Source organism: Phalacrocorax aristotelis, chromosome Z (genome assembly GCF_949628215.1).
Source record: "Phalacrocorax aristotelis chromosome Z, bGulAri2.1, whole genome shotgun sequence".
In the NCBI taxonomy this organism is placed as follows: domain Eukaryota; kingdom Metazoa; phylum Chordata; class Aves; order Suliformes; family Phalacrocoracidae; genus Phalacrocorax; species Phalacrocorax aristotelis.
In genome coordinates this window covers 70606301-70630787 of record NC_134311.1, presented here as the reverse complement: position 1 = coordinate 70630787, position 24487 = coordinate 70606301, and the positions used below count along the sequence as shown (strand labels likewise).

The window sequence follows — 24487 nt, the reverse complement described above, 5'->3', positions numbered from 1 at the left end:
ATTATACTTCTCACTTGGACACACACTTTAATGTCCTACATCTTTTCAAAAATGTGTATTGATTTTGAAAACATCTGCATCATTTTAAATAAAAACTGAACTAATATTAAAGATATCATGTGGTACTTGATGTTAAATGTTTGCAGGGTCCAATAAGGAACATTCCACCCAGCAGATGGTCATCTATGGACTACCGTTACACAAATTTAGGAAAAAATTATTTTCACTATGTTTAGTCCATTGGATAAAATGCGTTTCAGGTATGCTTGCTTGTAGAAGACAATCTGGGAGTGCAGCACAGGCTGGGATCTGCCCGGCTGGGGAACAGCTCTGTTGAAAGCGACCTGGACATCCTGGTCAACAACAAGCTCAATGTGAGTGAACCACGTGCTGCTGCAGCACAGCAAGCCGAGAGGATGCTGGGTTGCGGGAACAAGGGCATCACCAGCAGAAATAAAGAAGTCATTATTCCACTCTACTCAGTTCTTTCAGGCTACACCAGGGATACTGTGTTCAGTTTCGGTCCCTGCTATGCAAAAAGCTGTGGACAGGCTGGAGAGGGCGGCAGGGCCACAGAGATGGTCAAAGGACTGGGAAGCCTGCCACATGAGGAAAGGCTGAGAGAACTGGGTTTGTTCAGCCCTGAGAAAAGGCAGGTCAGGGGAGACCTCATCACCATGTTCCAGTATTTAAAGGATGGTTACAAAGAAGATGGCAACTCCCTTTTTACTGGGAGTCACATGGAAAAGACGAGGGGTAAGGGGTACAAGTTACTCCTGGGGAGATTCCAACTGGACACAAGAGGAAAATTTTTCACAACGAGAACAATCAGCCATTGAATGATCTCCCCAGGGAAGTGGTGGATTCCCCAACACTGGTCGCTTTTAAGATTCAGCTGGACAGGGTACTGGGCCAGCTTGTCTAGACAGTGCTTTTGCTGAGAAAGGTTGGACTAGATGATCCTTGAGGTCCCTTCCAGCCTGGTATTCGGTGATTCTATGGTTCTATGAAATGTTTATTTCCAGCAAGATGCTGGAATGACCAGCAGCAGTGAGATGTTGGTATTAGGGCTGAACTGATCAGAAGTTCAGGAGGCAAAGGATTGCAGGGTATCCTGACTCATCAACTGCCTGCTTCCGCAGCTGCAGTTCTTTGGCATTACGATAACACAAAATATTCCTCTTTATTTTATTTAGCATTTTTACGGCAGTAAGCATGCTGCTCTTCCCAGCCCTTTCTGATAGCACACAGCTTGGTAATATCTGAACAGCCTTCTGTACAGTGTTCAGATGTAAGATTTAAGGCCTCAAAGATTTAAGGCCAGAAGCTACTACTTGGAGTTTTCCAATGAACTCTACCTAACATATAGTAGAATTTCATCAAATTGCAGCTATGCTGGCTCCAAGACTCTTTGGCCACAACACCTCCCAGAGGGACTCCAGCCTTTGTGTGAAGATACCTGAATATGCAGCATCCACTGGCTTCCTCACTGATGTATTTCTAACGCTAATTGTTTTACCTTTGAGTTCTTCCAAAGCCTCTTTGCCTAGAAGTCTTTCTCTGATAGAACAGGGAATCTGCAGCACTCAGGGTTTTTTTTTTCCTTGACAAGGAATTGATATCACAGAATCATAAAGGCTGGAAAATACCTCTAAGACCATCAAGACCAACTGTCAACCCAACACCCCCAGGCCTCCTAAACCATGTCCCAAAGTGCCACGTCTACATGATCTTGAATACCTCCAGGGATGGTGACACCACCACCTCTCTGGTGTTATTCTGTAATCAAGGTACCTCTTGATATTTCTATAAGGTAAGTTTTCTCTTGACCACAAGTCAGTATTGTGGCTCCCCCATACAGTTCTTCTTCCCTTTCTGATTTTTCAGCTTCCTTTAAAAAAAGACATTGTTTTAACATGTCCATTTTTGGATTTACAGATGCACATTTATAGACCCATTAGAAAAAATGTCTTTTTTTTTTTTTTTCCAGACTCAAATAAAGTTTGGGTTTGGAACTGGTCTTAACCAAAATTGCTTTTAATACCTATCTTACCAAATGAGTTCCCTCATAACATGCACTTATTGTGTTAAGAAATGCTGTTGAAAGCAACACACAGTCATAGGGAGAAACTGCCAGAGCCTCTGCTAGTCAAAACCTAATGCAATCCCACTAGAATCAGTGGAATTATGTGCAGATTAAGAAGTGGTGAATTTGGCCTCGTGTTTCATTATAAAATCAAGTTTATCTTCCAGAAGGATGTGGTACATGGGGCTGACAAGTATCGATAAAGCAGGACTCTAACAATCCATGGAGATGAATGCGGGGGGGGGCGGGTCAGCTAACGTTGGGAAATATCATACCAGTGAGATTTCTGCAAATCCAGTTGGATTGACTTGTTGGAGGAAGAAGTCCAACAGTGTCACAAACAAGCGTGAACTGTGTCCCAGGAGAGAGGTGGAATCCCCCTAACTCATACCAGACAGAGGTGATGATTTGCCCAGGGAAGGAGTCATCTATCAAACATTTGCTGTACCCCCATCCAATCCTGTATCAGGACCAAACTATGAATAAAGCCAGAATAAAGCATGGATAAAGCCAGAAGCCACTAGTACAGGCCTGAGGGGGCAGGAAGCAATTAGATGGAGCCACCCACACGCAGCACAGATGCAAAGGTCACCTACCAGGGTCAGTTTGGCCAGCACTGAGCAAGGCACTTACATAGCCTGTTTCTATTGCATAGACCTACACCAGGAAACTAAAATTATTTCAGAGAAGGCTTAAACGAGCCCCATTTTGTGAAGGCTTTCCAAAGCATGAAGTCCAGCTCACGCGTGACATTGCTGTCCTGACAGGGTTCCTTTTATCTCAGTGAGACACCAGTGAGCCCCGTGGTGCCTATCGATAAGAGATCTGCTCGGCAGAGTGATGTGTTTTCTTTGCGTGAGCTAGAAGACTCTGTCTTGCTGGTGCTGGAAGAGAAGGAGATGCTGGCTGGGGAGAGCTCTGTGGGGAGCTGTCCTGCGGGCAGTCTTTGCATGGAGACGGTTGAATCGATCATCTGTGTTGTATTATCTGGGCTCAGCCTGCTGAGATGGTTTCATTTGCCTACTTCAGCGCGGGTAGCTGTATTGTCTCTGTCAAAAGCAACATGACTGCAGATGCGGGAAAAATGCTCCCTATTCTTGTGCCCCACTCATAAACCCAAAATTCTCAGTCAAGCCCACTTACAGAGCCAAAAAAGGGCCTGGATTGCAGCCTTCAGGCATGGCACGATGAAAATGTGAATAATAATCCCCCAGGAAACATGCAACGTGGTTAAAGCTGCAAAGGGATACATGTGTTTTCATGTCTCACATTAAATTTTAAAATCAAATGTAAGTGTTCCAGCTACCATGAAAAGCAAATAATCTGTTTATTAGGAACCCATTCCAGCACGGACGCGGTGCCGGGGCGGTGCAGGGCTGGGGCTGACCACGGGGTGGTGCGTTGCTACGGCCACTTCCTCGCGGCTGCAGAAAACCTTGAGTTTCTTCGGGATGAGTTACAGACACAAGCCCTATGAAATAGTGATGGCTAACTCCTCTTTCATTTGCACTAGAGGTCTCGCAATTAGTAACATTACCTTGGAGAACAGCAGCGTAACAGAGCACAAAGTGTCCTCTGCTGCACACAGCTGATTTGGGAAATGTCATGAGACGTAGTGGGTATTTCATTCCAATTAACTACTGGAACTGATATTTTTATGTGCTGTGTACATTCAGTGTAAAATTGGTGATTTTCAAATATTAGAATTGTTTCCACAGCCTTGAATATTTTGAGTGGCTGGTTATCCTGAATTAAAATTATTTGCAAGGGGATTATATAGGTTATATCTCTTTCCTTTATGACCCCCACACGCTTATAAGGGAAAAAAAAAAGACATTTTAAAACTACAAAATACAATTAAAGTTAATGGAGTGGCTCCAGTTTCACGTTTTCAGAGGAAAATCAAAATTATAAATTGCTCTGGCCATCCAGGGGGATTTGGAGCACCCAATGATATATGTGTTCATGTATTAATTGATGAACATACAGTAAGTCACCATTTATCAAAAGAGGTTGGTGTGGGGTTTTTTTTGGTTTTTGTTTTTTTTTTTTTCCCCAGAGCCCAGATTGTTGTCTTCCTCTTTTCTTCTAACATTGTCCTATCAGTATTTAAGCTGCAGTACCCTAAATGCTGTAATTTAATAACTGGGATGAGGTAAAAAACTTTAAAATCATTTATACACAGCACAGGTATACTTTGAAAACAACAGTGAAAAGCAAGAACAAGACCTCACTTTTACCCCTTTCCCATCACATATTATTTTCATAAAAAGAAAAGAAAAAAAATCTGACCAAGTCACAAGACCACACAAACTAATTGCAGATCAGCACAATTCAGTGTTACTCAACACAATTTAGCAATTTATTTAAGCAATGCTTGAAAGGTGTGTGGAATTCCCAGGCACGCCTTTTCTGAGCTTCTGAGTGCCCAGAGGCACTAATCACCCAACCCATAGTGATTTGCTAACCCCAGATGTCAGCATGTAAATACAAATTAAACTCACTGAAATTAATTTAATTAACATGTGAAATTAATGAAGGCTTAAAAGGGTCGGCATCTGGCAATTTTTTTTTCTTAGATCTCCTGAGCCCTGGACTGCAAAGTAGGTATAATCCAGGTTGGTATGGGAGCAAAATATGGTTTTTATCAGTTGGATCAAGGAGAAATGGTCTAACCAAAGCTGTAACAGCAAGTTTCACCGATCAGCCACTCTGCCTCTCCAGGGGAAGATACTTTCCACGTCCTTCAATGTACTTGTGCTCTTTCTTTATAGTTGTGACTACTGATTTACCTCTGTGTGTATGCAGCTCATAAACCACGGTGGGGGGGCAGGAAAGCATGCAGCACGACTGCTCCACAGGTGCTCAGGTGCTCAGTGAACAACCCGGGGTCCCCAGTGGCATCACCTGCATCTCAGCTTCAGACCCCCAGCTCCAAGTGTAGCATAGGGAGCAGTTCCTTTTTATGACAGATCAACCTTTTAGATGGCACTTTGGTCCAGGACCGTTGCCCGCCACTAGCATATACCTTTATCCCCTTTGGTGCATGTCTTGCCGTCCTCCTCCCGGATATAGCCTTCGTGACACTCGCACCTGTAGCTGCCCATGGTGTTGACACAGATCTGAGGGCACAGAGTCCCATTGCTTGTGGCACACTCGTCGATATCTGGAGAGGAACAAGAGCTGAAAATGTCCTAAAGCCAGAGTTTTCAGGCCTCAAATACAATAAAAGACTTCCTTTAAAGGTATCAGGAGATATTGTGGCTAAATAAATAACTGAAGGACTGCTGGTGCTTTGGACTGGAGCTCTGTGGAAACTGCACTATTATTATTAATGCACCTGGTGTTTTATCAGTGAACACTGCATGACCATTTCTTTGCATTGAAAACTTCCAAGCAAAGCTCATTCCTGCAAATCTTGGCTCCCTGGCACAGCAAACCACACAGGGCAGGACTACTGAATCAGGGAGGACTAGCCACACAAGGACCACATGTAAGTGATCAGTCCTGAATTAGATATTGGCCATCTGAATCAAAACCCAAGGATTTATTTTCAGAGTTAGGCATAGTTATAGTGCTTCAAGGGTTACTGTTACATGTTAGAATGTTAGAATCATGTTCCTTGTCTCAGGCCCAAACTCCAGATATGACTCAAAACCTGCAGGAGGAATTAGTAAAGGGAAAATTACATCAGCCCAAGACTTCAACATGTTTGGGTGCGTATGTCTTGCTTTAGGTACTACCTCCTAATAATTTCAGTAGGATTTAGATCTCTTAGTTCTGGGAACCAATCCCTCATGTAGTTAAAAACCACATTTATTCTGTAATAGTAAAGAGAATAAGAAAGTTTTCAGATCTAAACTGACTCCTAAAAGACCAGAGGGAGCAGGATACATCATTAACCAGAGATGAGCTCAACACGCACTTCTACCCACCCAGGCAATAGGGCTTCTCTCTGTTCCTGTGCCTCTCCCGATCATAGCGGTACCCAGGGTAGCAAGTGCATAAGACTCGCCCAAAGTTATCTGTGCACTGCTGTTCACAAGGAGCTTCGGCACAGACATCATAGTCTAGGGAGAGAAAAATGTGGTTAGGAAAATACCAACAGCAGTAGCTGGATGATACTATGACAGGAAATATTTCACCTCTCTGCTAAGTAACAAAGTCAAGTTACTTTTTTTTTGAGGATTGAAGAAACCTAGAAATAAAACATTTATGAGACATAAGCAAAGAATTATAGTAAAATTGTAATTGCTAATTACAGCTTTACAGTAATTAGACTATTTCTTAAAGTTGGATTTTAAGCAAGGGGCACTTTCCCAGTTTGCAGAATATAAGAATTATTCTCACAGAACTTTTAAATTACCTAAAAGCTTTTTGCTGCTTTGTTCCACAAATTTTTAAGTGCTGATAGCAATATTTACTGGGCAAAATGCTGTGAAACACTGTGAGGCTAACTGCCAAATCTAGGCAGAAGTTATACCGTAAGGAAAAGTTAATTAAAATCACACAATTGTTCAAAGCCAGATATCACCCTTCTAGTATAGAGCACATTGTTTCAAAACCATCATCACTCTTAATAATAGCAATGTGAGGATTAAGGTATAGTAAGTCACGCCTGGGCTTCTCAGTGAAATACCAGAAGACTGAAGTCCCCATTTGAAACCCGAAAGATGCTGAATCTGTTTCTGATTTCACTGCTATGTAGCAGCAGAGATACAGTCCAGGGAATGGACACCAGACTGAAACAGGGTCTGACCTGCATCCCTGCCCTGCTATGGGCTGGATTTGGCCTCTGGCATCAGGCTGGTGGCAGGGCTGGGAGGAAACAGGCAGCGGCCAGCTGTGGGTGCAAGGGCTTTGCAGGTCCATGGGGAACACTTACCAGGAGAAGACAGGAGCTGAAGCAGCACATAAGTCTCAAAATGAGCTCAGGCAAACCCTGGTGAAGGTCAGTTTTTTTGCCAAAGCAAGGGGCAATTTCTGTGATCATTTCAGAGGAGCACCATCCTTCACACAGCATCCATGTGGTTGTCACTGTGACCCTCCAGTGACTGGGTACTAGGGGCCACAGAATAAATACCCTGTCCCTGCTCCAGACAAAATACACCTAAACAAAACCTAAGTGTTTCAACCGAGTTCCCAGCGATGCACTGTGTTTCCATATATACCATATAAAATAATTAAAACCCAAATTCATGATTGACTCATGCTAATGACTTGCAGACATCTCTGGGTAGGATGATTTTTCCAAACAATTAAAATTAACTAATAGATGGCAAAGCAACTGAAACTACATTTGCTGTATGGAGTATATAGAGCCATGTGTGGCACTGGGGGTAAAAGCAACAACGTGTCATGGTACAGAAAAGCATGAAATGAGGCTTAACAAGCTGCTTTATCTTACACCAGAGTCCCTTAGAACAAAAAATGCTATTTATAGCGGTGCCACGCATTTCCTCTCTTGTGCTTGTCACCTTTTGAATAGCAGGCATCCTTTCTTTCCTTTTTAATTCACAAGTGTGTTCATTTTAACTCTTGAAGTCTGCCTCCAGTGCTGTGGCAGTGAATGGCAGTGTCAGGACCCCCAGAGGGAACCAGGGTCGAATAGTGCAGAGCCTTGCACAAGCGTGGAAGAAATACAGGGTCCTTGCCTTCAAACACAGGCAGCCTGGAGGCTAGTTTGGGCTTTTTAGGTGATGCTGGGTCTGCAAACTCCTGTTACGTTTGGAGATGGGCACGGTTCCAAATTTAATTCTCCACTGAAATAAAATCAGATGGAGAACAGGCTGGTGTGCCCAGCACTGAGGTGAACATGCCTGCTTCTTAGCCAGCATGCCCGGATCCAGGCTGGGCTTGGCCTGTGCCATGTTCAGCCTGTGCCATGTTCAGCCTGTTCGGAGTGGAGCCAAAATGAGCTCTGTCCTCCCTGCACTTCCATGAATAGATGTGCCCTAATAAAATAATAGAAAACAGCACTGGAAGGGACCATCTTCCACCACAAGCAGTATTAGCTATGCGTAAACCTTTCCTAATAGATATTCATCTAACTTGTACCTAGAAAACCCTGAGGGGTGCAGATGCTCCAGCATGCATTCTATTTCCAAGATTAAATATGCTTGCAGATAGAAAGCTTTTTACTCATATCTAATCGGAACTCCCCTTATAGCCATTTAAGCCCATTATTTTTCTCCTTTTCTTCTTGGCCATGAAGAACAGTTTACTTTCCCCCTTGCAGCATTTTCACATACCTAAAAACTGTTACCACATTTCCCCTCAGCCTCCTTTTCTCTAGACTAAACATCTCCGGTCCTTTTTAATCATCTCTCTTTTGCCATAATTTATGTAACTAGCCTTTAAACATGGTTTTCACATCCACCTTAGCAGAGATACATCATGACCATTGCTTCATTTACTTTCATACAAAGCTAGGGAAGGGTCCAGGAGGTGGAAATCTCCTTGCTGGTGGTTCCCACAGAGCCAACCCAAATCACAAAATGGCTGTGAGCAAGGTGACCCTGAGCCAGCACTGTGCCCTTGTGGGCAAGAAGGCCAAGGGTAACCTGGGCTGCATTAAAAGGATTGTGGCCGGTCGAGGGAGGTTATCCTGCCCCTCTGCTCTGCCCTAGTGAGACCACATTTGGAGTACTGTGTCCAGTTTTGGGCTCCCCACTTTGAGAAGGACAGGGAACTGCTAGAGCAAGTCCAGTGGAGAGCTATGAAGATAGTCAGGAGACTGGAGCATCTCCCTTATGAGGAAAGGCTGAGAGACCTGGGTTTGTTCAGCCTGGAGAAGAGAAGGCTGAGGGGGGATTTCATCAATACCTATAAATACCTAAAGGGAGGGTGTCAGGACGATGGGGCTACACTTCTTTCAGTGGTGCCCAGCGACAGGCCAAGGGGCAATGGGCACAAGTTGGAACACGGGAAGTTCCACTTAAACATGAGGAAAAACTTCTTTCCTGTGCGGGTGCCAGAGCAGTGGCACAGGCTGCCCAGGGAGGCTGTGGGGTCCCTTCCCTGGAGACATTCAAACCCCACCTGGATGCATTCCTGTGCCCCCTGCTCTGGGTGTGCCTGCTCAAGCAGGGGGGTTGGATGAGATGATGTCCAAAGGTCCCTTCCAAACCCTGCCATTCTCTGATTCTATGTATACTTTACTGAACCCAGAAATGACAATGCAGCATGGAAGGTTGTACAAAGGAAATTTCTGAAATAGCATTAGTGAGGAAAGAGCAGATCTGATTAGTGTTTGCCTGTCATAGAGTATTTTGCTCTGAATTAACCCAGAGCTGAGAAACTCAAGTAACAAACCAGTGGTAGGAAGGTGCTCCCCAGAAGAAGCTGTATCAGACTACATCTGTCCCTGCTTTACTCTTGGTGACACCATGAAAAAGGACCTGGTTGGAGCTGTGAGTCTCCAAAGCAAAGAAGAAGGAGATCAATCAGGAGAAAACAGAGAGGAGATATTTTTTGACCTGCTTCACTGGTCAGGTGCAGCAGAAAGAGGTGCTGTTGGGGGAATCAGACACATAAAGCAAACTCCTCTCAATGTTTCCTGAGGATCATTGCTCCCTGCTCCTGCAGCTGAAGCCCAGAGCAAGAAGGTGAGTCCATAGCAAATGAAATGCAGAACCTGGGGGCATGGACTCATACTGGACTGCACTGATTTCTGTTGCTTTTCAAGGGCAGATGAGAAATAACAGGACAGAATCCAAAGATGGACATGGACAAAGACACAACCCTTTGGAAAAGAGTCTGTTTAAATATCATCTATCCAAGAAGGAGATCAGTATTTTTCTGAGGCAGCCATAAGAGGGTGGACAAGGGAGGGTCTATCTGTCTCCCAACCCTCCTCCCTACCGCCACTGCTAAATCATGGAGAAGACAGGGCTGGAACTACTTCTCAGAGCTTTGACTTGCCAGTACTGGATTAAAAGGTGCAGATGTCCTCTAATAAGCTCGCATCTGTAATATATTTATGTGCCTGTGTTGAGATATGCATTTCACACTGCTACTCTGTCAAGATTATGCCAAAACAATGTGTGAAGAGCCAAGTGATGTCTTATAACAAAGTGAAATGAGTGCTTCACTGAATAATGTTTCTCATCCCTATACCAACAGCCCAAGATTGTCTCAGATGTTATAGCAATTGCTGTGGCCTCTGATGTTCAAGACAAAATATAGATCAAGCTGAAAAAGGGGGAATGGAGATGCAAAGGGAGAGAACCCACAGCCAGCAGAGATATTCAGTTAGTGGCAGAAACTGTCAGGTTACTGAGATGCAGTTAGTAGTCAGGACTAAGTGACATTAGTGGGTACATAATAAGAGGTTAAAACTAGAAACCTAAAATAATATATTGCCATGGCTCTCGTTTTATTTTTGTTCCTATTACTTCTCCTACTGTAGCCATTATATTTAGTGAATAGCCAGCATATAAAATCATTACAATCCATAGGAAAGCTAGAGGCCAAACTGTAGAGTCCTGGCGTCTTTCCACCCCAAATAGATTCAGAGCTTCTGCCTCCTATGCTTTGTACAACACATCACAACCACCTCCTCCAAGTGTCCATCTTGTGCTGGAACTATCATCTCAGGCCACACAGCCCAAGACAAAACTCACTGAAAATCATGGGACAAAGAACTCCTTGTGAACATCGATTTCACCCAAACCCTATCCAGCTCCCCCAGGGCTCAGGCTGGCATGATGCGTTGTTTCTTTGCAAGGAAGCAGCAAGTGCACAATTTCTGTTGTGCAGACATGGGTTTTTTCCTTTTTTTTTTCTTTTTTTCTTTTTTTCTTTTTTTGCAACCAGTGCTTTAATGTTTCCAGCCAGTGGCAAGGAAGACAAAAATTAAAAAAAAAAAAAAAAAAGCAGCAGGAAGAGAGTTTGGGTTATAATCCCTGTTGGCTGGAGGCTGTAACTCAAAAACCAGATGACTCTCTCCAGTATGTTAATTTGTCACTTTTCTTTTCAAACATCACCATCTCAAACTGCAAAAACTCTCAGGTCAACTCGAGGTTTTCCATACATCATCAAATAGAAGTGTGTGTTACCATAAAACAACTTTTTAACCTATTTTTTGGAGAAACAAGGTTTATTGGCATGTGGTCTCTGGCCATTTGCTTCTGCCTGACAGTTCCTCTTCTATAACTTCAAAGCCAATTTCATCTGAATCAGGCAAAGCAATGGGAGCAACTGAAGAAGTTACATTGCTACTGCTCAGTGAAGCCGTCAGCTGGGTAGAGCCAACAGAGGCCTCCCCCAAGGTTAAGGCAGGCAGAGCTCAGCCTTTTCCTAAATGAAATCGCTTTGCAGAAACCTCCAAGCACTGGGACCCCAGTGCTGCCTTTGTGAATATAGAAAGTCTATACTTTGTAAGTATAGAAAGTTCCCCTCTGCGAGGTGGGGATCATTCCCTTTTCATTACTGCATGAACTAACCTGAGTGATTCCCCAACGCCCTCTGCCCCTGGTGACAAGGAAGCCATGCCCATGACCAGGAGAGGCAGTGGAAGAGAGACACTGTTTGGCAATGCTCTCCCCTCGCTGATATCTTTGGGAAATAGATAACTAAAGGCAGGTAACTCACCAAGTCACCCACACCCAGTGCACTTACAAGCCAAATTGGCTGTGCCAGATCCAAGGGGTACATGGTGAAAACCATTAGCTGGGAAAGGTGTGCTCCTGGGTGCACAGAGGGCTCCTGCATACATAGCCAAGAGCAGAATGTGTCCCTCTGTTTGCAGCAGGTCATGGTACAAGATCTGTGCAGCCACGTGTACTTAAGGGAGGATCAAGGCTTGGCATGCTAAGCGAAACTTTGGAAGATGCTGATTCTTTTTTATTTTCCCAACCATTTCTTGGAAACAATTTCCCCACTGACACATGAGATACAGCCGAGCCTGTGGTTATATCAGGATGCTCTTCCAAACTGGCAGTGTGCAGAAAAGGGCAAATGGGGAAAGACAAACGCACAGAGGCACAAGGGGTTAGAATAGTGAAATCACATACCTTCAGGGATGCACTGTCCAAGAACAAACTTATAACCCTTACAGCATTTTTTCCTGAAAAAAATAAAAAAAATTTAAAAAATAAATTTTCTAAAGGTTGGTGCTGCCGTTAAAAAGAGTCATAGGTAGATCATGGATGTGATGAACCAAACAATATGAAGGTCCTGAGCTTTGCAGTTGGAGGTATCTGAGCATTAAAGAACACAACATACAAACCCACCACTCAGTCCATGAGGCATTTTAAATGACAGCATGGCCAGCCACCTCAGGAGCCTGGGGCTGGGTATCCCAATGCTGACCCACTTAACATCCCAAGTATCCCTTGTGTTGAAAGGATGCAGCACACCTTAGTGCGTCCACATACACAACTCAGGTCATAATTTTCATGATATGGTGAAGGTTGTTTTCAAACATCTGCCTTTACAACGTAAACTTGCAGAAAAGGGTAAGTCTTAGTGAGGAGTGCACACAAGATAAATGTTATCAGTCATTTCTCATCTTTTAATAAACCTGAAAGGTGATGAGTGAAATATATTAGGTATTTCAGCTGGAGCAAGGGACAGTATCTTATACAGGCAGGGGGACAAAACTGCAGTGAAGAGTCAATAGGATGAGATATTTTTATGTGCCTATGATACAAAAAAAGCCTGAGTGCTGAGAAATTAAGATTTCTTACACATTCGCTTATAATAACATTTAGGCATTCAGCTATATCTGCTTATTTTGCTTTCTAGGCAGCAAACTACATCAAGACACCAGGACTCCCAACAGAGCTGAGGAGCCTTTACAAATGGTTGTGTCCCTTATCAACCTCAGAGCTACTTGCTGCAGGAGCCCAGTGACCTTCAAAGGGTCCCAGGGTGGTGGCTACCAGGACTGCTGCAAGAGAAGCAAACTGCTCTTCAGTGCAGTATTTTATCAAGTATACATGAGTCTGAGGGAAAAAGAAATCCTGCATTTAAAAATTCACAGTTTTTAATGCCTTGTGGACATGCTGAAATATCTGCAAAACTGGGAAACCATCCATTTTGGTCTTATCCTTTAATTCAGTAACTGATGCAGAAGAGTGCTAAAGCCATGGCAGTCAATGACACAACGCTCGCCTAGACAACACGCAGGCATCACAAATCATCATTACATTGAATTTAAATCAACCTTCAGTTGCAACTGACCACTTCAAACAAATAATGCATTACTCCGAACTATGTAAAAACAAACTTTGGCTCCATATTTTACCCTTTTCCAAAGATTAGCTGGAATATAAATTATGCTTAATGAAGGCTGAACATCTGAAAAGGAAGCCTTGCTTTGTAATGCAAACAGTGGTCCCTCATTAGACTTTTCTCCAAACACTGCTGTGAAGTTTTATCTGCAAGACAAACAAATGCAGGAGGAATGAGTTCAAAGGTGCATCTCCGGAGGCTGATCATATGCTGCAAGCCATGCCAATGGCTTTCCAAGTACACATTCATCTCCTCCTGTCTGCCAAAGAAGGGAGGCTGATAAAGGCTTGCTTGTAGCTGCTCTTTAGAGGAAGATATAGCCCAGCTTAAGAGTGGGCTGGAAGATGGAAAAGGAGCGGAGGGCATCCCTACCACGAGATGCTGACCTGTGGGGTTGTGCCAGCCAGAACTAACCAGAAAGAGGGAGCAGCAGTTTTCATCGTTTCTACCCTACTATCTGAGAATTTCCACTTGATTTTCAGGCTTAGAGTGGCTTGTGGCAGCAGATGCAAACCTCAGCCAGCAGAGCCTGCTCCTGGGTAAGAGTTTGCCTGCTGCAAACCTTGCAGAAGCTGCCTCTCTCCTCTTAACTTGGCTGGCAGTGGCTTTTGGCTGGACTTGTTGGCTTTCTTGTGGCTAAACTGTGGTTTTATCTGCCTTCCTGGATTCTCCTGATAGCCAAACCACTTGCCCTGATCAAGCCCCTTTCCCACACCACGCACCGAATTACAGCCATTAAATACTGCCCTGGCACCCTGAAACAAGGACAGCCTTGCATAGCCTTACTGGGGGTTACTCCATTTAAAGCGACTGGAAAATCCTGCTGCCCTGGCAGATACCCGATACCCAAGTTCCTTCTGAAATCTCTCTCTTCAATGGCTTCTTGCAGAATGAGTTCCATGGGGGGAGGAGATGTTTTCAAGAAATCCTTTCCTTGTTTTCAGCCTCCCTTTCAATTTTTGTTGCATTTTACCAGTGTTTGCTGGTAGGGAGATTTGGAAATATTTTCTGTAAATACCTGAAGATTTTCCACATCATGAAAGCTTTAAATCACGCCTAAAAAAGTGGTTTAGAGGACGGATGTCCTGATTTCAGGATCACACTCCAGAAACCAATTCCCCATGATAATCTGTTCACAATTCAAGATTACGTATCTCTACATTAGCGCAGCCCTTACTCAACAGCAAGCTTCAACCATCAGTATGATTTTGCCAGGGAAACTGCTACTTTAGGGTTAATGCACAGGAAATACAATACAACAATACCCATTTCTCTGAACATTACATTGCAACCCTGGGATTTCTGCATGCTTTAGCTTTTTACATTCTTAAAGAGAAATCTGTCAAAATGATGGACACATGAGTTGGTCATTAGCAAAGGCATTTTAATAGCAATACTCATTTTCAGGCATCCAGCTCAAGGTTGACATATCTAATCAATGTTGCACAGCAGCGTTCTCGTTATACATAATGAGAGGTGAGAGGGGGTCCCCACTGATAATTTTAGCCACTGAATAACTTTCAGCGAGGTGGTTGCTATGCAGCTGTACATGTGAGTACGCAGCAAACGCAAACTAATACATGGCTGTGTAAGAAGCTCAACCACTAAAACCTGGATCTAGGTAGAAATTATATTGATTCATTAATGTTAAATCTGCTTTCCGAAAGGAGAAACTTCTGGCAGACTTTTCTGTTACAGCTTTTAATGGGGTGCTTCAGCCATTAAAAATACAGCAGTTGCCCGATTCCTATGCAATCTTCACTCAGGAACTTACTTAAGCCCAAATTTACAGTGTGTTTTGGGCATGATGATTGCAACCACTGCAATGTCTAGCTTTTGTGTTACCTGTAAGAAAACCCATAGCAACAGGTACTCTTTCAACGCAAAGTCACCCTTTGTTTCTGACAGGTAGCTGCAGGAGCAGCAGGGAGATGTTGAGCTGCTCTCCTCTGCTCTGGAGGTCAAGGTGCTCCTGGATCATTGAATGTCAGAAGATGGGATTTAGGGTCAAACTTTTGATACCTGTAAACACAGCCATGAATAGGCAAGCGGCAGATCTGCCTTTGCTGCAGGCCTTTGTGGCCCATCACCTTGCAGACTGAGAGAGAAGCTGAGCTTTCCAGGAGCGCCCCCATGTCCCATTGCCTGCAGGTCCCCCCTGTGCCTACCACACAGCGGTGAACCAGCACAGCACCCCCTGCCCCATCTTGCAAAGTGGTAGCTGCTCGATTGCATCGCCCAGACAGGCAGGACGAAAGGCAAGATGCAAGGAATGTGGCTTAATTAAGCTACCACTTTATTAAGTTAGCTTATCTGGCAGCTATCAGCAGTAACTCATCCAGTGTGGACCACGTTTTTTCCCATAATTGTTTCCACCTGGTGCAGAGCTGCCATCACCCCCAGCCCACCTCCTGCTCTGCCCTGGGACACTGTGGCCAGCGGCAGTGCCAGGGAGACTGAGGTATGCTCAACCAAGAAAATACTTCTGTGCAAGAGGGAAGAGAGTGATTCCAGGTTCTACAGCAGCTGAAATGCTTTGGAAATGCAAACAGTAACAGGACAAACATTTAAAGTGATAACTAACCTGTATCTGTCTGCAGTAATACAGCAGCAACTTGGGCTGTGACAAGGGCTGGCTTGGTGCTGCTTGATGCATTATTAAGGTTTTGGTTAAATTCAGCAAAGGGGCAACTCTAAAACTTTATAATGACAATTATGTTAAAAAAGATACATGATGGCCATTTAGTGATTGAAAAAAAGGAAGGCAAAGGTGAAATGTGAAGGGAAGAGAAAAAGAAAAGTTTTATACTGTTTTCAGATTAACATACTATGTTAAGGAAACTCTTGCTAAAGATGTCAAAAGTAGAAACAGAAGAGTCCACTCTCGGAAATGTTTGCCTCCCAGGAGCAAAGCAGACACAGGAATCCCTACACTGAGTCAGAAAGTGAGTTCTTATGATAAAATATTACTCTCTATCCCTACAACACTGGGGTTCAGACAGACAGTCAGCCTCCAGGATGGCTCCACATAGACAGAAGTAATTCAAGCAGGGGCATTTTGCCTCCCATTCACCGGGTCTAGGAGGACACGCATGGGCAGCTTCTATAGCTCAGCTGGTGCCTGAGGTCGCTTCACTGGAAGATGCAGCAGCTCCACAGGTCATCAGGCAGGTCAAATCCCGCTTCTCTGACACGTTATTTCGGACCCATGAGTGTCAGAAAAGTCACAGTTTAGTGGGCATAAGAGCTGCTTAACACTTTGTGTAGGTTTAGATATATCAACACTGTTCTTGCAGGTCGGTGCTGGTAGAAAGTAAGGATAATACAGTCACACAAGCGTATTTAATAAAAAAACCAGTTTCCTATTGGGAAAAGATAGAAAAAAGAATTTTAACCAGATTTCTTCAGACAACATCATAACCTGAACTCAGAAGAACTTGTGCTGTATCTTGAAGACCAGAGGCAGTAAAGGCCATGGCATGTCTGTGTTTAATTGCACAAAGATGTCTTTGTTAGACTGGCTCCTTATTGTGCCTGCCCAGTGTTTCTTTTTGATCACCCTGACTTTAAGAAATACACAGTGCAGCAAAAATGCAAATATAAAATACAGCAATTAAATTACAAAAAATAATTAGGCAGCTATAAAAGCAAGCCAACAAGGTACATTAAAAAAAAAACAGAAACAAACAAAACCAAACCTTGTTTTTCTCATATTCTATATAAAATCCAAATGAGGGACAGGTCTGTCTGCCAAAGCATGCACAGACAAAGCCCATCTGCAGTGCAAGTGTATTAAGGAAGCTGCTCGGTAGCTGTGCACAATTTCGCTGTAATTCACATGGAGAGAAGATTTATGGCAACACGGTGTAAAACTGAAGCTTTGCACTTTATTTTTGTTTGCCTTTCTGTGGGATGCATACCGAAATCTTGAGTAAGAGAGGATGGGCTCCCTGCAGACACTTGCTCAGCATACACTTTGCCATGATTTCCAGACTTAGTCCTTTTTCACAGTTTTGTAAAGATAATTTGTGTTCACATTGGGTGTAATGCAATGTCCAAGGCCAGCATGGGCCCTTCCAGTCGCTGTCCCAGCTGAGGGTGAATAACACAAGTACGGTGATGTCTTCCACTGCCTAGGAAATGCTGCAGTACCTATGACTGCTGTGTGTATCTGTGTGCTTCTTCATTTCTCTTAACTTACTGGATAAAGCAGGATTTGCCTGAACAACCACAGAGACAAAGCTTCATCAGCAAAGCTGAAACTCAGACCTCTGACAGCAAATTACTGCAGCCTATTACTTGATTTTTCTGAAAGTCAGATTTTCAGTGATCGATGTGTTGCCTGAGTCTAAGCCATGTTTCTCATCAGCTACTTAAGTCAAATAAATTTACCCACATACAAAGTTTCTTTTTCTTAGAAAAGAAAAGCCCTGCTATCTGCTCTTTTGCTCAGCTCTGGCTGTTAGGACAGAAACCAGAAATGAAATCCTGTTCCAGTTAGTGCTAATGGGAAAGTTTTGATAAGATTCACAGTTCCTGGACTCCTCTTCTGTGAACGCAAACCAGGGACCAGATCCTCTCCTGGCAAAAGCCACATACCTCTCTTGACTCTGGGGAACCGTGCCAGTGCTTACCCAGAGAGGCTCTGGTCAATGCTCTTGAAAGTTCTCAGACATGCTCCTTGGCTGCTCCTTAGTGTAATATATTGTTAACTGACTCCTCCTCTCTTCGAAGTGCTGTTTCATGTCATCTTTTTACAGTCAAAGAGAGTTTTATGGCACTGGAGTATAAACTGTGGTTCCTCTCCTCAGAAGGGACCTTCCAAACTGATACAAAGGTTTTCAGCCCCTGAAAAGCACAGTATTTGTGAATGTATGAAGCTCATTCCTCTGTATAACAGCAAAAAAAGACTTCAAGGGGTGCAAGAAACTCTTCACCCTGCGTGGGTATCGGTGGGGCATAGACGCTGACCTGCACAAAACTGGAGAATGCACAAAAAGCAAAACATCACAGGTCTGGGGACTTTAGCCACAAAAAATGTCCGTTCTTTTTGTAGCAATCCCTGGGCCTCTGTTCTCCATGGACACAGCACAGGACATCTCGCCATGATGGGGTTTGTGGTTTCCTTTAAGTAAGTGAGATGTGATGAGGTGTTCAGCAGAGGTGTTCAAACAAAATCTGGGCAGGCAGACCGCTTCCCCAACACGTCCCCCTGTCTCAGCAAATCAGGAGTCCCAGGAGACCACCACTTTTGGACTATTTTAGGACTTTTGGGATACAGAGAAGGGCATTGGTATGAAAACCCTGCAGGCAGCCCCACAAGAAAAAAAAAAGCTCACGAGCTTCTGCTTGCCACAGGAAGAAGTGGTTTTCTCAGTCTCTTCTGTGCAGATTACAGACTTTTCTAAAAGTTTCCTGTGATCCTTCCTTCTGATGCATAATGAAAGAAAAAGATCATATTGGGATTTTGACATGAACCATACAGACTGGGGCTTCAGATTTGCGGGGAAGCCGTAACACTGTGCTACAGGGCCAGAACTAACGTTGGCCCTTGTCAGTCCCTAGCCTAGCCAGAGCGTTGGTGCTGCAAACACATTGACTAACCACAGACTAATCTGTCACACAGACCAACTGCCAGCATGGTAACCGTCAGTGCTTGTATCTCACTTAGCATACCAATGTCCAAAAATGACTAAGTGAAAATCTGCCTGTGAATAGCCTTTAAGCAAAGAAGGAGACTCTCAGAAGGAAAACGTTACACAATTTCAAAAAGGTAGTGCCACTGGAAAAGCCATTTTTTTGATATTTTGCATGCATGTAAACATCATCCTCAAAGTCACATAAGAGATTCCTTCAGTGCTGGCCTGTACTTTCTTCCCCTCTTTCCTGGATTTTTTATTTCATTGGTTTCGGTTTTTTTTTTCTTAATGCAAGGGAATGCTCATATGGTTTATCACTAGACAGCATGTCAAAAATAGCAGAATGATTAAATAAAAGACTTTTGACTGTTCTCATCTGCTTAGACTCAGCTTTATATACATGCTGTCAGCTTTGTCTTGATCTCTTTTCTTACAAATTTCTTTTATTTTCTGGCATTGTACCAAGAAAATGATTTTGTTTTGTTTCACAGGTGAAGTTGGTATGGATTTTGCAGACTCAAATTAATGTTTGACAGGTGTGAAATTTGAAGGAGGAAAAAAAAAGTATTTTACACAAAGATAGCACTGTTTGCATCAACTACACAGTCTAATGAACTGGCAAAGAATAATGCGTCCTCATAAATATATTGTCATTTCTAAGAACAAGTAGCCTTCTAAATCTCAATTGAGATGATCCAAGATTGAGGCCATGTTCTACAATAGCTCACAGCTTTGAGATTTAAAGTATGAAAAGCAAGCAAAAGTCTTTCTTTTCCACCACCTCTGACTTCCAATTAGAGGACTGCAAGCCAAATTTCCTTCCAAGTCTGTAAATAGCATGTATTGCTGACGGCACACATTCAGTTATTTATCTAACCCAAGGTGAGCCAGAGTACAGGACTAATCATAGCACATCTGTCCTGGCTCTGGGATTTTTTTAAACTTCCATGACTCTTCATTTTGTAGCTCCAATTTCCTATGAAATATCCATGCAAGATAGAGAGTAATAAATTCCATTTCAGTATGGAAGGCAGAGCCAGAGCAGTGCTGTAAGGAGCTGTGCTCACTTGCTGGCTGCTGTGCTGGTGCTCAGTCACTGGAGTCAAGCAGCAATAAATTGCTGGCAAGCTCTCAGACTTACTGAATCCAGTCCAATCCAACCCCATCTTTCATCAACAAGATCACAAAAGTGCTGCATAAGCAATGTCTAATAAACTTCTTTCGATAAACAATAAAAGGCAAGCGCCTTTTACACACGCATGCACAGAAAAAAACATCATAGGAACTATGCAAGGAAGTCAGATTTCTCCAAACAGGACATAAATCCCAATTAACCTTCAGAGACAAGCTAGTAACTTGGTCTACATTCACTTAGGGGTGAGATGCCATGTAAGGGCCTGATCCTGATTCTGCAGAAATCCCTGGCAGCTTTGCCATGAACACGTGTCAGGTTGGGAACAGACTTGGACCAAGACTTAGGATGATGGGTGAGCACATGCTCAGCTCTGAGGATGTGCTACAATGGGACTTCTTGGAAGAACAATTTCAGACAATCACTTGTGGCATTAACTTCATCAAGTCTGGCTGACATTTGTCATTGGAAACTGTTGCAAATCTCTTCCTGGTTTTGATGGATTTGGGATTTGACAAGTACCCCATCTCCTGTACACCCCCACAGGCACGCCATCCATCTATACCCTAGACTATCCATGTACACCCTAGCCACAGACCCAAATATTTAGTCTAGATATTTAAATTTGTGATGGTTCTTGAAATTCAACTCCAGGAAGAACAAAAGCAAAAAAGTCCAGTCAGGCTAACGCTCCCGATTTAAATAGTCCAGAAGTGGGTAGAGCCAGACACAAAGCCATCAGCTTTTAGGAAAGTCAAATAGTATGGAAAATAATTTAAGAAAGATGCCGCTCCGAGCACCTTGTTCTCTACGCTGGCTTCCCTCAATGTCCAGATGACAACTTGGTTTCCAGCAATGAGCTGGAAACTAACAGACAGCATGAGGAGGATATCGGTGTTTGGATACTCTGCCTCTCTGGTGTGGAAAACTCATACTGAAAGGGCAAGATCCACTCAGGGTATGGAGGTTTATATGGATTGTCCCAAATTAATGGGAAACTGGGCATTTTCTATATACCATCTACAGGTGAGGGGTATGAAATCAGGGAATCATAGAATCATAGAATGTCCTGAGTTGGAAGGGACCCACAAGGATCATGGAGTCCAACTCTTGTCCCAGCACAGGACAACCCCAACCTTCACACCATGTGTCTGAGGGTGTTGTCTGTGGCTACTATCTTTGGAGCACATACTTTATAAGAGTGCAAAGCGATCAAAGCATAGTGATTTAATTTTATACATTATGAATCACGTAAGAGTGCTTAACAGCCACCTATGCCTAAGGATTTTTATGCTTCCAGTACTGGCTTAGATTCACCGGGGCATGATCCTGCTTCAGCACAGCCAGGTGGATTTTTCAAGTCAAGGTTTCAGCTATCCTATAAGCAGCAGAAATAAATCCTAGGAAAACCCCCACAATTTCAGAAAAATAGATTCACAGCATCATTTTGGTTGCAAGGGACCTTCAGAAATCATCTGATCTAAGCACACTTGACAGCAGGGCTAACTGCTCAGAGACTCACCCACGTGAGTTTTGAATATCTTCAGGCATGGAGATTGCCTCACTTCTTCAGGACCCTCTTCCAGTGCTTAACCACTTCACTGTGTATTCCCCCCTTTATATGTATTTAAAATGTCCCTACTGCAACTCATGGCTCTTGTCTCATGTCCTTTTGCAGTGCACCTCTGATGAAGGTCTGGCTTTGTCTTCTCTATAACTCCTCTTTCGGTGGCTGGAGACACCAATTAAATTTGCCCCTTAGGTCCCTCTTCTTGAGACTGAGCAAACACAGCTCCCTTGGGCTCTTCTTGAATATAATGTGCTCAGCCTCTGTGCATCTTAGCTCCAGTTTCTTGATTAGTGTACAAAACTGTAGGTAACCAAATCAAAAAGTATCACTAGCAGATATTATTTAAAAATACTAAAGAAATAGGAAACAAACAAACAAACAACAAAGAAAAAGAAGGAGAAAAAGTTATTTGCTAAATTGCAATGGAATTGCACCTTTGGTGTCCTCCCACTGTTTTCTCTCCCCTCTCCTCTCCATTTTCACATGTTAAATTCAATAAAATTTTAAAAGGAGAAAAACTGAAAAAAAATCAGTAAATCTTGAATGAAATACAAACAATATTATTTGTCATGACAGTATTTTAAAACAAAAGTGTTGGCCAGCTCTGATTGCTATCTAAACAACAAGACCAAGATAAAATTTTGCTTCTAATATATTTCCAACATCAATAGCAGCAATGGAATTAACTTCTTAATGTAAGTCCTTGGAAATCTCTATAGAGACACTAAAAAATATATTATTTCAAAGTGTTTCACTGTTCCAGATGTTTCTCTCCTTCTTCCCTCTGCTTTATTGTTCTCAGAGAAGACCTTGTAAAAGCTGAAACCACTTATTAAGTATACAGACTTAATGAATTGGACAAAGAAAGAAATCATTCTTAACATAATGTTCACAAGTCAGATCCATGTTTACTGTCCACAGAGATGACAGCAAAATACTCTCTATGTACAGAGCAGTCTCTGTTAGGACAGAATCTGTCTCTATGAACCACTTCCAGCATACAGAAAAGAGTCATTTTTAAAACAACGCAGTACAAAAACTTGTTGAATTATGTACTGATGCTGTACCATGGCCCCAGTGCCAAGGATTATTTTTAGAGCCACACATCTGCAGGTTATTTGTTGCAGGGTAGGGTGGATGGAGTAAATCCTGAAACAATTCGCTAAGCAGACAAGCATTACTGGAACGAGCTGTTATTTATATGGTGTCACTAGACGGCTTGGTATCTGGGACGCGGCAGTGGTATCTGCACTGCCTGTGTAGCTGATGCTACTCTCCTTAGACTGAAGTCAGCAGATGATGGGAAGTTCACAAAGCAGCTTTCTGATGTGGCAGTTAGCTCCTCTGCTAAAAATGGCAGGAGGAGGAATGCCATCTGTCCCATCTTCCTGCCAACGAATGGGCCGTGGTGATTTTAGCACGGAGTGCACCAGACCGGTGGTGCCCACTCAAAGTCAATGCATTCCACTCCTCTTTAATTTGTGACCAAATGGGTGGCACGAGGCCAGTTTTAAAAATAAGAAGCAAAGCTGTTTTCAGAAACTTCCTTCCATTTCCCTACCATGCCATGTCCCACACAGGGCTCAGCTTTCAAGCCAGACAGAGCCTGAACTTGGTGTCAATCGCCCGTTAGCGAAGTACTAATTGCAGGAATGACCATGCCGTGCCCTAACCAAGCAAACCACAGCCCCACAGAGACCCCATTTCCTATTGCCTCATTTAACTGAGCTGGCACTGGCTGCTGCTCCTCCCTCCCTACCCTGCTGCTGGAAGATGGGTTTAGCCATGAATAACCTACTGAGGTTGAACCAAGACTTTTATGAGACGCTGAAATGCTATTAGGTCAACACACCCCTCATTTCACTCTGTGTGCTTGCTATTTGCAGCCATCCACCAACTGAAAGAAAGCCTCTCCTCCACCTCCAGCTCCCTGTAACCCACAGCCCTAAAACCGGGGATGGGCTCTGCTACCAGGCATCATGCCTAGACAGCCTGAGAGAGGACCAGGAGGCACTTTGCTTTGGCCAGCTATGAAACACTGAGAGCAAAGGGTGGAAATGAGCCAAAGAGTGGACCGGCTGCAGGGTGGCCCTTGCTGCTGGGATGGAGACCTGAAAGCAAAAACCTTTGGGATGAACAAAGGAGCTGAGGGGAAAGGTCACAGACTCAAACCTAGGCCCTTCCATCCTCAGATGGCAGGGGAAGATGTGGTCCATATCTGGAGGGGTTTGTTTGTGCTGAAATATAGGGAGCTCAAGCATGATGACTTCTGGGAGGAAACTTGCACAACTTCTCACACCGCTGCTTGATGCTAGAAAACAACCACCAACCCCCTGAATGCTACCCATCTTTAAGAAATTCACTCATCTAAACAAGATCTTTCCTGAAAAAGGAAAATTGCACTGTCAGGATCTGCGACCTTGCCAAGATTATGCTGCCTGGGAAGAAAAAAACAGCTTTAGCTGGTTTAGCCCCTCAGCCAGAGAAACTAAGCTGTGTGACTTTGGCCCACTGCACATGTGGTAGTGAAGGTATGTGCTTCACCCAGAAAAATATTTTTTTATTGCTTGATAATCATTATTCTCACTTTACTTATCAAGAAATAAATATTTCCATGCAAAGAAATGGAGCATAGCAATTTTAGACTTTTGGCCCACTGCATAATATTATTTTACTTTTTTTTTTTTTACGGGAAGAAAATATTTATAGTTGCAAGGAAATTATCCACAAAATTCAAAACGGACCCAGTATTCTTGTTGTTTGAACTGTGGGGTGTGCTGGGCTAAGCTCCCAACCCACTGCTGTGCTGTCCTTCAGAAGTG

The 24487-nt window shown here is 43.4% G+C and overlaps 1 protein-coding gene across 2 annotated transcripts in view; it reads right to left on the bottom strand.

Annotated features, from left to right (window-relative positions):
• The window catches only part of CCBE1 (collagen and calcium binding EGF domains 1), a 104179-nt gene that overhangs the window by 14789 nt on the left and 64903 nt on the right, over window positions 1-24487 (bottom strand). For both annotated transcript variants that reach the window (XM_075079074.1, XM_075079073.1), the window contains exons 3-5: window positions 12103-12155; window positions 6022-6156; window positions 5115-5252 (exon numbers count right to left, since the gene is read on the bottom strand). In XM_075079074.1, coding sequence (XP_074935175.1) covers window positions 5115-5252; window positions 6022-6156; window positions 12103-12155 — 326 coding nt within the window. The remainder of the gene's footprint in view (window positions 1-5114; window positions 5253-6021; window positions 6157-12102; window positions 12156-24487) is intronic.